Source organism: Pseudophryne corroboree, chromosome 1, assembly GCF_028390025.1.
Source record: "Pseudophryne corroboree isolate aPseCor3 chromosome 1, aPseCor3.hap2, whole genome shotgun sequence".
Lineage (NCBI taxonomy): Eukaryota > Metazoa > Chordata > Amphibia > Anura > Myobatrachidae > Pseudophryne > Pseudophryne corroboree.
This window is the reverse complement of record NC_086444.1, coordinates 1,085,002,488-1,085,014,767: the sequence shown is the minus strand read 5'-3', so window position 1 is coordinate 1,085,014,767 and position 12,280 is coordinate 1,085,002,488. Positions and strand designations below refer to the sequence as shown.

Sequence of the window (12,280 nt, the reverse complement as noted above, 5' to 3'; positions counted from 1 at the left end):
GCCTCTACCCGGTTACCCTCTAAGAACACGTCACACATTTGTTTTTCCAGCTCAGGTGAAGGTACCAAAGTACAGGCTAACCTAGCAAAGAAAGACATTCTGCGACATTCAAAGGCAGCATCACATTGCATGGGTTCTTGCGTGACTGGGCAATTGGCAATAACATGACCTGGCATACCACACCTAAAACATTTAACCACACGATTATCAACCCGTTTGGGCAGCACAGACCTTTCTAGCCCCATTGGCCTGTCTCCAGGGCCAGTGTTTACAGTCTCTCCAGCCTTGCATTCTCTTAACCGCCCAGCAACGTTTTCCCACGGAACAGTCTTACGAGTCTTTACGGAAGGGCACTGTCGAGTATCTATGGGTTGCTGGGTGGTCATCAATAGTTCCTCTGCCGCCAGATACCTCTCTAACATGTCCACTAATTGGTCAGCAGTATCCGGGTTTCCATGGCTCACCCACTTGTGCAGGACCACGGGCAAAGATCTCAAACAGTGGTCCATGACGACTCTTTCAACCATCTGGGGACCAGTTAATGTCTCTGGCTGTAACCATTTTTTGTTAGCTGAATAAAGTCGTGCATCTGTGAGCGAGGAGGCTTCTCCATGGTGTACATCCAACGGTGCACCCGTTGTGCTTGTACTGACAGCGTGACTCCCAGGCAGGTCAGGATCTCAGTCTTTAGTTTATCATAGTCCCGAGCCTCAGCAGGGCTTAAATCAAAGTATGCTTTTTGGGGCTCACCTGACAAAAAAGGTGCCAGCAGACCGGCCCACTGTGCTTTTGGCCAGTTCTCACACTCGGCAGTCCTTTCAAACGTGGTCAGGTAGGCCTTCACATCATCAGCATCTGTCATTTTCTGCAGGAAGTGACTGGTCCGTATAGAACTAGAGCTGGTCGGAGCACTGATGGCCACACCTCCAATCTGGGCTGCAAGGCTCTGCACCACTTCTGCTAAGGCCTCTCTATCCTGACGCTGTTGCCTGTAAAGATCGTCAATAGCCACCTGCTGCTGTCTGTTGGCCTCCTGCTGAGCCACTGTAGCTTGCAGCAAGGCTTTAATCAGTTCCTCCATGTCGACAGATTTTTCGGGCGGCTTTGTAGCTGCTTTCACCCAGGACATCTATCGAATACTCAGGGGTGAGTCTCAGCAACTTCACACTGGGCTGTATCTGCATAAACCACAGTTTTCCGCAGGCCTCATAAAGCTGCTGCTTTCACTTCTGCGCAGAACGGCATGCTCGCTTTCTCCACCAAGTTGTAACACTGTAAGGGAACAAGGTGCCGTTTCCTGTGGTAAATGGCAGCAAGCAGCAGCTGAGGAATCATACAAGTCCAGTTTGTGGTGCAACTGGCAGCAACCAGTTTTATTAAGCAGAAAATAAAACAAACATCAAAAGAAAATACCTTGCCTGTCCAGCACTAACTAAACAGAAGACGTTCCCAACTGTCTCTAAACAAAAACACAGAGTTTTCCAGTCAATACTGTATGGCTCACTTGTATAAAGAAGCATGTTTCTCTCTTCAGAGATTCTGCAGTCTTTCCAGGCATTCTGCACACACTAATCAGGCTAGCAGCCCTATAAGGCTCTTGCACAGCTGAAAGCCCTGATTAGCCCTCTGTGAGGCCAAAGATCCGAACTGGGCCCAATGTCTGGAACTTGCCCTCTCTCTCTCTCTCTCTCTCTCTCTCTCAGGGCCCTTATCCAGCTTTTCCAGCAAACTGAAAAGGTTCTAACAAAACATTTTCCTGGAAGTTTTCATTTTCTAAAACATGTAAGACAAGAACCTGGGACAAACACACCTGCCCTCAAACACCATTTCAGTGTTCTTGTCACAATATATATATATATATATATATATATCTGCAGTACAGTACAAGGAATCCAGCACAAGGAAGCCCTAGACGACCATATTAATAACACAAGGTATTTGGATACTGCCAGACAAGAAAGAAAGTGTTACTGTAGGTTCAGTTATTATGGGTCATTAGGTCGACCTCACTTAGGTCGACAGTCATTAGGTCGACCACTGTTGATCGACATGTATTAGATCGACATGGCCACTAGGTCGACATGTACTAGGTTGACATGGAAAAGGGTCGACGTGAGTTGTTGTTTTTTTTCCTTCGTTTTTTGGTGTAATTTTCTTCGTAAAGTGATGGGGAACCCCAATTAGTGCACCGTGTCCCCTCGCATGGCTCGCTAGCTTCGGGCAAGGTGCCTTGCTCAGCTACCGCTGCTCTCGGCACAGGTTACTATTCCCAATCGTAGACCACGTGGATCGTAAAGTAGAAAAAGTTTAAAAAAATGATTATTTTTTTAAAACTCATGTCGACCTTTTTCCATGTCGACCTAGTACATGTCGACCTAGTGACCATGTCAACCTAATGCATGTAGACCAATAGTGGTCGACCTAATGACCGTATCCCGTTATTATTGCTGCATTCAAAATTACCTGTACCCAAATTCAAACCCAGACTTCAGATTACTTAGTATGCCTCATAAAATATAGGAGAAAGTAGAATGTATAATTTGTAAATTACACTTCAGCCACTTGACAATGCACAGAATTTAGCAAGACGTGTCTTGTTACCAGTCTCTGAGATCACATTGGGTCATTAAATACTGCTTTAAGCGATACATTACAGGCACATTCTTGCTTTGGACAAGCTTCACTTTCCCCCCCCCTGAAAACATTACACTTTTAGGCTCCAACGTCACTGTACATTTATCACTCGCACCCAGCACAACCCAGCAGCTGCTCAGTTGCAGCATCACTCCACGCCTTGACAAGACTGGAGATTTCAACCTGATTTTTTTGGCCATGAAGTGCGGTTCAGTCATTCTCACAATGGTGGTTTTCCTGGTGGGAACCTTGGCACAGAAACCTGTCACTGAAGAGAAGATCCCCTTCCAAACCAAAAACAGAGATGCTTGTGTCATGACGGTTAGTGGTCAAAATGAGATCCGAGTAAGAATCGAATGTAAAAATCAGGGCAAAACGTATTTATGTGAGTTTGCATCAAAACCGTCCTACTGCCGCGCGTACAACAAAGATACAAAGGGTTTCTGGAATCAGCTCAGCCAGGACCTCAAAAAGGTTGGAAACCCATGTGAGCCTAAGATGTTTAAACACAGCATGTGTCCAAAGGCACCTGTTCCTTCCCAGTTCAAGCAAGTAAATCCTAGTGGAAACCAACAGGCTGATACATCCAAACCAGAGAAGAAACCTCCACCAACAAAGAAACCAACCACCAAAAAACCTGCCACTACCAAGAAGCCGGATCCTCCAAAACCCAAACAACTGGATCAAGAGAACCCCAAAGCCATGAAGATTGCAAAAGATAACTGTTCATGGTTCTTCCAGACATTCTGCTCCTATATCATAGAGATTTTCTTATAATCTACAGGTAACATCAAATTTAAAATTGTGTCTTGCTTTTATAATCTTTGTGGAGTAGATAACTTTGAATATGTTGAGCATTATTTTGAAGATGTTCTTAAAGTGTGTGAGTTACAATAGCTGACCAGGGATACCAAAGTCTAATGTACTGAGAAGAGGTCAGCAAACTGTGATTGGCAGTACTTGTGGAACTACTAGTTTCAGGATGCCTTGTGGATCCACAAAAGTTGAAAAGCCATACACTGACTAGCTCTCCTTTGATAGAATTCACTTAGCACAGGATGATAAAGCAACTGTGAAAATATCACTGATTGTCATACATGATTCATGGGTTGGGTATGCGTTACCGCCACTAGTGATCCCGGCAGTCAGCATACTGACTGCGGGATCCCGACGGTAGATTGCTGGCTGAGGGGGCGAGCACAACAAGCCCCTTGTGGGCTTGCTATGATGGGTGTCGTGGACACCCACGAATGGGAATAGTCCCTGCTAGTCGGCATGCTGACTGTTGGGATGTAGAGGGGTGCGGGATGTAGCCGTCGGTATGTGTGACCGGTGGTCTCCTGACCTCCGGTCACATGACTACATCCGTGTTTCACTTATTTGCTAAGCTTAATCAGTACTTGTCCAAGATGTATCACGGCACATTAATATGCTAGAAACCTGGTTGCTAAATATTTTAGTGCTATCAATGTTTATCACTTTAAGCCTATTACATAGAACATCTTATTATTCTTTATCCTGTGGGGTTCTTATTCATCATACTTAACATTTAGTATGTTCAATTAGCTGGCTAAACTCGGTCACACTCATTACAACTTATTAATTTCACTTAACCGCTGAGCTATTAACGCATCATTAATAAATAGTTTTGCTGCAAAATTGCTGCAGTGTTCTGATAAAAGCGTTATACAGGTGACACTCTGTTAATGTTTGCGTCTACACCTGTAAAGGTACATGTGATTGCAGTATTCGTATCCTGGTAACAATATGAGGATTGTACTATGTTAGGGATGTAAGTCCAGTCTTAGGGGGTAATTCTGAGTTGATCGCAGCAGGAACTTTGTTAGCAGTTGGGCAAAACCATGTGCACTGCAGGGGAGGCAGATATAACATGTGTAGAGAGAGCAAGATTTGGGTGGGTTATTTTGTTTCTGTGCAGGGTAAATACTGGCTGCTTTATTTTTACACTGCAATTTAGATTGCAGATTGAACACACCACACCCAAATCTAACTCTCTCTGCATATGTTATATCTGTTCCCCCCTGCAGTGCACATGGTTTTGCCCAACTGCTAACAAAATTCCTGCTGCGATCAACTTGGAATTACCCCCCTAGTTTTAAGATGCACTTATACCTGGTCGGTGGTTTAAAAATTGCTAAATATTTGTAGCATAATACATTTTGTTATTGTGTATTTTACATAGTCCAAAAGATTTTGCTACCTTGTTTGATTTTCTCTTCTTACAACTGACATATAGAGCTTAATTTAGGGTGACTAATTAGACATAACGGTAATTATTATTTATTGATGTGCATTTTTAAGGTGTGGCTCAGTTTAACTACTAACAAGCACACATTGTAGCAGATGGTGCAAAACAATAACCACATTTTATTTGTATGTTTCCCCTTTCTTCTGTCTTCGATTTCAAACAAATCTTTTCCCAATATCCTGATGGTGACATTTTGTCATGTTATCTCTGTATACTCTTTTCTCACACTAGTAGTTCTCAGGTCTTGAATGGAAATATAAACATATTTTTAAGAAAATGTTATTTCAGTTCCCTGATTGCTGGTAGGACAATTTGTCAGTGATTCTAATCTGATTCAACTTTTAACCAAATACATATTTTACACTGGATATATTGTCAGAGTGGGCAGCAAACGCAAGCAAACATGATGACACATGCCACAATGCAGGGGTGTAATCAGAACTTTGTGGGTTCCATAACAACATTTTGAAGGGGCCTCTGTCCCAATGTTTCTCGAGAGACACTTTCTCCACAGCAGTTGTAATTTTATGCCCCATAATAGTGCCCTAGTGCATTTTATAAACCATAGTAGTGCCATAGTGAATGTTATGCCCCATAGTAGGGCCCTAGTTTATTTTATGAACCACAGTAATGCCCTATGTTATATTATAGGGCTGCCAGTACACATTACGCAACACAGTACCCCCAATTCACCATATGAAATACAGTATCCCCACTTCATATTGTGCCCCAGTTGATATTATGCAACATTATAATGCATCCAGTTGATTTTATACCACACTACAATGGGCATGTACAGGGGCATAACTAGACATATTGTAGGTCCCAAGGCAAACGTCTGTAAGGGCCCCTATGTACCACCCAATGGTGAAAAATGCATATAACACATGTAACTGTGGCAGGAAAGGTGGGCCCCTCTCAGCTCTGGACCCCATAGCAGCTGCACTCCCTTCCCATATGGTAGCTACACTCTTGTTACAATGTCTGCTACAGCCTTCAGCTTTCTGGCGTCTTCTATTAGTCTTCTACTGAACTCAAGTGAAATTTCTAGAGATATGCACATGCAGGTATTTAAGGTTTCATTTTTATTAATCTACCATTGCCTGTTCTCCTTTACCAGGCAACAGGTAGACAGAACAGATAAGAAGTTGATCAACATTTTTTCTGTAATCAGTCATTCTACTTAAGGGACATATACCCATGAGTCATTGTTCCTTCTTATTTTAATATTTTGACTGTATCATTGATGATTGGGAATAACTCCGTAATATTCTTAATATTGGAGAGTAGCAAAACTTGCTGCACTGATCACTCTCTTTCTTATAAACACTGACCCGAAATGAGTGGCCAATTCCACCAAATGTGCAACATACAGTAGGGCAACTATCTTTGTTATATTACCAGCATATATCTAAATCATTTCATTGGATTCAAATGGCCTTGGTTCCATCGGAATAGGTGTTAGGGTCTCCTGCCCTGTGCTGCCACGTCGTCATGGCAACCGGGAGACAAGTGCTAGCGGAGTAACTTGAGCGCAGCTGATACTCCGGTTCGGGTCTTTTGCTGTGCAGTGGTTACAGGCTCTGTGCACGGCAGGGGATCCGGTGCTGGTTTTTGTGCTCACAGTCTGTGAGGTCTGAGTGGGGCGTGGACAGCACCTGCTATATAAGGCCTCTTCTCAGGTTAAGCAGATGCTGCTGAATCTTTGTTGGTTAGTCAGTTCCTAAAAGTTAGCCAGTACTGTGTAGCTTTGTATTTGTTGTTGCTTACTGCAAATAGGCCTGGGGATTTGGTATTACACTCTGCCAATCCAGACCTAGCAGTAAGACTGGAGTCAGTCGTTTAACTTGCTGGGGTTCTTTTGCTACTCTGTGAACTTAGCAAGTTTGCGGCTGTATTCTCAGAATTGCCTGCCTAAATCCTGTCTCACTGTGCAAGGTGTTCAGGGGTCAGTTTAGTGGCAGTAAACTGAACCTGTGCACTGCAAGTGAGGATTAGGATTGTGGAGACTCTCCTTGTGTCTATCATTCCATCTCTGACCAAGGAGTTTACTGCCACACCCGTTGGTAACCCTTTAGGGTTTTGCTGTTGCCCTTAGCAACAGCATTTCGGGTTCTCTACGTATTAAAACACATCTTGCTTTTTCCATCTGAGCATTACTAATACTAGGGAGACACCCAGTTTCTTAGCCTCTGGGCTTCTCTGTTCACTTTGTGTTTATTTTGTTACCCTGTCACCTTCTGTGTACGTAATGTCATATTCCCCAGTCTGTCTGTGAGTTCATTTGTTTTGCATCCCCATCCGTTCAGACACCAGTACATTCCTGCAGGCACTGGTGTGCATAACAGTTCAAACACCAGTACATTCCTGCAGGCACTGGTGTGCATAACAGTTCAGACACCAGTACATTCCTGCAGGCACTGGTGTGCATAACAATAGGATTGTGAAACTTTTTTCCTGGGCTTTATATACTGGGCAAAGTTTGTGATAGTCAGGTTTTGACTGACCCACAGGTATACTAGGGAAATCCCTGATGGTCCCCACTGACTGAGGGCCTCATCCCCTCCTCTGGGAATCTGTAAATTGGAGGAGCAGGATCATGGATGAACTTGTTTCTATGGAAACTACACCAAGATTAGCCCTCCTACTACTCAAAATGAGTGATCCCCAACACACCCCTATCCCATTCTTTATAAAGGGGCCCTTTTCTTTGCATGTTCGCTCTTAATGGTTGGCCAAGTCCCTCTGTAATGGCTGACCACACCTACTCTGGTGGCTAGCCACAAACCTTAAGCTTGGGACCCTACCACTGCAATCCCTTGTGGGCCTTTCATGTCCCGGTCCAACACTGGTAATAGGAGTAACAAGGATATTGTGCTCTGTGGGGGAGCTTTGCATGCAAGGATGTTAAAGGGTTGTAGAGGCCTGTAAAGGTTAGAATCATCTATGAAAGCTGTTGGGATTACTATACCTATATTTTTTTTCTGCATTTTGCATCTTGTACATATTGTAGCTGCATATATAGTAGTTTATAGTATACTAGGCACACTAGAGTAGTGTTTTGTCACAAAGAAAATGGTATAAAGTCACATATTAAGCATAAGGAAACATGGTGCAGGTCACTCAAATTGGAACTCTGTCTTTTGCCTTTTTGCTTAGAATGAGTGACTGAGTTGCTCACAGAAGTAGATGAAATGCTGCAGCAGTAGTCAGGGCACACCTGCATTGTACTTTTGTCACATTAGTGATATGAATAAGGTGCATATTTTGTGGAAAAGGCTGTGGGGGGATGCGCCTAAATCCCAAAGTCTGTGGTGTGCTAAACAGGGCTTTTTGACACAATGAGAGGATAGGTGTATGTGAACACATATGTATACCCCCATCTAGGATGGCTTCTCTATTGAGATTTCTAAAAAGCAAAAAAGCAGAAAATCATCTTGAAAAATAGGCCATTTTCTGGTGCTCTTACCACGCACCCTTTTAGCATAAGGCTGCTGCTAGAGATTCCACTACCATTTTATACAAGCATGAAAAGGGGGACACCTGCCTGGTACCATTATGAAAGTCACGTTTGTGGTTCAAAACGCTACGTACAATTACCATGGCCACTGGGCAGACCTACAGTACGGAGTATTTTTTTTATTTAATACAGTGGCATTCATTCATTTATAAATTCAACTGTTCCAAAGTTGACCATAGAAATAGACCATAAATTTAGTTAAAGGCCTTTCCAATGTTTTCTAAGAGAGCGCACCTGGTAATAGTGTTTACCTCAGCATAAGTCAGCATGGTTATGGTTTGATAGAGTTGTACCATGCAGGGCCAGCAACAGAAATCTCAGGGCATTATTAATCCAGCTTTGGGTATAAATTCTCATTTCTTTTGCATACATGTTAAAATGATGTAATTATCTTATTGCACTATGGGGGTCATTCTGACCCAATCGCTTGCTGCAGTTTATGGCAGCGGTGCGATCAGGTCAGAACTGCGCATGCGCCTCTGCCTGATTGACGTTTTGTGGGCGCGGTACAGCCAACGCAGGTGTGGCCGGACCGTGCGGGGGGGGCGCAGCGGCTGCGTGACGTCACACATGCAGCTGCTGCGGGCCGGGGAGTGATGAGTAGCTCCCAGCCAGCACGCTAAAGCTGCGCTGGTCGGGAGCTACTCCTAAAATGCAAAAGCATTGCCACTGTGCGATGCTTTTGCACTTCTGCGGGGCGGGATAGCCTGTGCTGGGCGTCACCCCGCATGTCTATGGACATGATCGTAGCCCTGCAAAATTTTGCAGGGCTACGATCAACTCGGAATGACCCCCTATAAGGGCAGATGTACTAAGCCTTGGAAAGAGATAAATTGGACGGAGATTAAGTACAAGCCAACAAGCTCCTAACTGCCATTTTTCAAAACAAAGGGCTAAATGTATGAAGCAGTGATAAAAGAGTGGAGAAGTGAGCCAGTGGAGAAGTTGCCCATGGTAACCAATCAGCTGCTCTGTATAATTTTATAGTATGCAAATTATAAATCTTACTTCAATTCTGATTGGTTGCCATGAGCAACTTCTCCACTTTCTCACTTCCCCACTCTTATCACTGCTTCATACATTTACCCCACAGCCTGTAACATGGCAGTTAGGAGCTGATTGGTTGGTGCTTTAACTCCATCCACTTTATCTCTCTACAAGGTTTAGTACATAGAGCCCTTTGTGTATTATTTGCTCTGTACAGCACTACAAAAAAATGTTGGTGCTAATCATATTATAAAAAAGCTAAAATGGAAGCGCCCTTATGGGGAAGTATGTAGGATACAGTATACCTTTTATGCTTACTTGCATACATGTACCAGATAGAGGTCTTGGTAAGAACTCACATGTCCTTAGTGTCTTGGTAGTATAACAGGAGTGCAGCAATGGTACTTAGGGGTACAACAATAATACATTGTACTTAACCACATAATTATAATATGACATGGAGCAAAAACAGAATAGTATGTAAATCAAAACATATATTCCCAAGTGTTTAGGAATTGTTGGAGTCTGCAGAGGACTCAGGTCAGCAGAAAGATTAGTGGAACTCACCCAGGAAAGAGGATGTTTACTTATCCGCTTGGTCTGGTTCCACCACTGATAATGCTAGAACAGTCATGGTGGCAGTTTACACTATGACATAGGATGGATGTTGATTCATTTTCACTATTACAGGATGTCACATTTTGTCTTACAGATGGTACCCAACAGATGGAGGAATTCCATGCATCAGGGAGCTTTTGCATTTTACAATGGGACTTTCCTTGTAAATAAAGATCCAATGGATGTATACAGTACCTTGTATATCCCCTACACTTCTATAGATCAATGTCTATTGAATACATAGAAGACATGGAACATGAACTGTATTCACTGTATGCCTTTTGTGGAATCCCATGTATACCATAAAAAATGCTTTTGTACATATGAAATGTTTGATGTATTGTTAGATAGCAATCTGATTGCTTTTGTGTTTGTTTTTATTCAGAATGCACCATACTAAGTAATAAAAACTATAATTATATTGTAATTGTTACAGTTTAAAAAAACTACTGTGATACTGATAATCAATGTACATTCATAATTATACACAAACTCAATGTTTTGCATAAAACTATAATGATAAGCAGTCTGCACACATACAGTATCATCGCACGCAGTGGCTCCTAAGCAGCAGGTGGGGTGGGACGAGGGAAGCAACGGGGGAACATTTTTAAAAACAGAGGTGTTGCTCCAGATTACATAGGTTTTACAGGTGGATTGGATGCGGGCTGTCAATATACTGTCAGTGGCATCCCACCCGCCAGAATGCCGGCAGCGGAGCATGCGCTGAGTCCCTTTGCGGGCTTGCTGCGCTCGCCACAGGATCTATTCCCACTCTACACCCACGAGCGGGAATAGCCCTGGTGCGCCGGTATTCCAGCTATCGGCATTGCTGGCTTTGGGGATTTTACCGTCTGTATCCTGAACGCCGGGATACCGACAGACAGCATTTTAACTGCAACCCGGTGTGTGTGTGTGTGTCCCATTCTGTAGGCGTGCAGTTAGATGCATTGGTGTTCATAAGCTGCATCCTGGGATACAGCACTTGGATCTGTGATGTCGGCAGGAGGCTTTTTTTCTTCAGACGCCGTTTGGGGCATTGGCATATTTTCACAATGCTGCTGCATCCACAGACGCAGCAGCGATGCAAACAGTGTGCACCCCTGAAACAGCCCGTAACTAGGCATTGAATCGTATGCACCTATTTCAGTGTATCCAGTGCATCCAGAAAGTATTCACAGCACTTCACTTTTCCACATTTTGTTATGTTACAGCCTTATTCCTAACTGGAATAAATTAATTTTCCCCCTCAAAATTCTACACACAATACCCCATAATGACAATGTGATTTTTTTTTTATTTCGATTTTTGCAAATTTATTAAAAATAAAAAACTAACACTGTGGAAAAAATGAAGCGCTGTGAATACTTTCCGGATGCACTGTAAGTGGCTTATGATTGAGCGCTTCTATTTTGACATAACAGACTGAGCAGCTACTGTAAATACTTTACATACAATATACCACACAGATCACTAACGCCACTCTTAGGGAAGAACCGACATGTAGATGAAACCATTAGCCTCCATACTATATCTGGCTCCTAAATTCACTGTAATAGCATCAATCTCTGTTCCTGTTATAAAACATATTTTGTATAATAATATTAATAATAATAATAATAATAATAATAATATTTTTCATAATATTACCTTACAGAAAAATACAATAAAACAAAAGCACAATACAAAGAAAGCATCAAGATATTATTTCTACTTTCTACAAGGTTCCTGTAATTCTAAAAAAAAGCCTGACATGGTATAGAAGGGGCTGCAAATGTTACCTCTCAGTAGGGAATAAGGGATGTTTAATTAGTTGTAGAAGGCCCATGTTATAATTAATAGTTTTTTATAAGCACATACACAGAACATGTATCTATATCATCTGCTCTATTTTACTCTAGGGGGGAGATTCAAATGTTTTAAAAGTCAGCTGGGTGTATGTTTTTTCCTGTCTAATAGGAAAAAACAGACAACCAACTGACTTTTCAAACATTTCAATCTCCCCCTAGGAGTTAGGAATAATTAAACTCATATTTTGCTACCGTCTTTTCAGTCGGCATCGTCATCTGGTATATACTGGATACTGGCAGAAATATGGCTGCAGATTGAGTGCCAATTTATCTGACCTTAAACTACCTGTATATGTGCCTAAATCGTCAGTGAATTTGTTTGCAAATGATCACGGTAACACAACATGTTCCGTCCAATATGTTTATCCTGGATAATCAGAGTGGTCTGTATATTGGGGGTGA

General features: G+C 42.6%; 1 protein-coding gene across 1 annotated transcript; it reads left to right on the top strand.

The window, feature by feature from the left end:
• Nucleotides 1-2,832: 2,832 nt before the first annotated feature.
• On the top strand, nucleotides 2,833-3,411 carry FGFBP2 (fibroblast growth factor binding protein 2). The gene has a single exon (XM_063950745.1). The coding sequence runs from the start codon at nucleotides 2,833-2,835 to the stop codon at nucleotides 3,409-3,411; it is 579 nt and encodes a 192-aa protein (XP_063806815.1).
• Nucleotides 3,412-12,280: the final 8,869 nt, after the last annotated feature.